General features: G+C 51.1%; 2 protein-coding genes across 2 annotated transcripts; one reads left to right on the top strand and one right to left on the bottom strand.

The window, feature by feature from the left end:
- Positions 1 to 48: 48 nt before the first annotated feature.
- Tsp_15289 (putative ribosomal protein S18) lies at positions 49 to 389 on the bottom strand (the record flags this gene model as incomplete). Its single annotated transcript, XM_003370928.1, is given in 2 exon segments — positions 49 to 282; positions 294 to 389. Coding segments are annotated over 2 exon segments (330 nt in total), but the record flags the coding sequence as incomplete, so codon positions are not given.
- Positions 390 to 700: 311 nt separating this feature from the next.
- Tsp_15288 (conserved hypothetical protein) lies at positions 701 to 1,069 on the top strand. Its single transcript, XM_003370927.1, has 2 exons — positions 701 to 825; positions 871 to 1,069. Exons 1-2 carry the CDS (start codon positions 701 to 703, stop codon positions 1,067 to 1,069), a joined length of 324 nt encoding a protein of 107 aa, XP_003370975.1.
- Positions 1,070 to 1,187: the final 118 nt, after the last annotated feature.

Raw genomic sequence — 1,187 nt, 5'->3', positions numbered from 1 at the left:
CCAGCATGCGTATTCGATCAGCACAAGGGTGCTTGCTGCAGTCTTGACCTTTGTCGCCAGTGAGTAACTCACGATTCGGCCAAGAGGCCAACGGGCGTCGTGGAGTATTGTAGTCAGCAAACCAACACCACGTCGCCCAACACGGGGGTTGCTCGGTGTAACCCTTTTCCCATTTTTCCCCTGGGAACTTAAGAGTAAACCCACGTTACTCTCGTTGCCAGCGGTTTCCAAAAGGCCTTCAAACGAGTTTCTGCTGATAGGACAACGGGCGTAGCCAGGTGTCTCAAAATTACTGCGGCAGTGTTCCCACGATCAGCACTGTTGCTCCGGTCCAGGAAAATGACGCTAGACTTCGGCTGATGAGGGAAGTGGGCTGGAGTAAGGGCCATCTCCTCATTTACGTTGCTTTCCCACAAAGGTCAATGGACGTTCGTTTACACGAGCTTCTATTTCGCACAATACCGTGCGCAACTCGTCAGGCGCCGCCAGACATTGGCCTAACGTTGCCTTCAATGCGGTTTTCACTGATCGCACAAGTGGTTCCCAGTACCCCCCGCACCAGGGGGAACGTTCCGTGATGAATATCCATTCAACACGTTCTGATGCGAGATGTCGTTGCACAGTTTCCCAATTTCGACCACTGAAAAGATGTTTCAAGAAGGCGTTCGCCTGATGAAAAGTTCTAAAATTGTCCGACTGGATGGTGTCAGGGCGTCCGCGACGTGCGACAAACCGTCGCAAAGCACGTAGGAAGCTATCGATCGTCTGGTCTGGGACAAGTTCCAAGTGTATGGCTCGAATAACCATACATGTGAACAGGAAGATGTAAGCTTTCTTGCTCACATATTTGGAACTTTCACTTCTGATCAGTAGGGGTCCAACAAAGTCAATCCCAACATTGCTGAACGGCCTCGCTGGATTCACTCTTATCGCAGGCAGATCACCCATCCGTTGTCAGAACGGACGCGCTGCCAGTCGTTGGCAGATCCCACACGTGCGAATAACACGTTTAACGGCACTGCGACCACGAAGAATCCAGAATCTTTCTCTCAATGCCGTAAGAGTTTGAGCCACACCGGCATGTAACTGTCGATTGTGCTCCCGTCTGATTAACAAATCCACGATCATCCCTTTTCGAGGGAGCAGAGCTGGAAATTTGGTTTCCTCTTCCAACTGAGCTCTGCCAA

Source organism: Trichinella spiralis (assembly GCF_000181795.1).
Source record: "Trichinella spiralis strain ISS 195 chromosome Unknown Scfld314, whole genome shotgun sequence".
NCBI lineage: Eukaryota > Metazoa > Nematoda > Enoplea > Trichinellida > Trichinellidae > Trichinella > Trichinella spiralis.
Note: the sequence above shows the minus strand (reverse complement) of the source record. Positions and strands in the feature narration are given on the sequence as shown.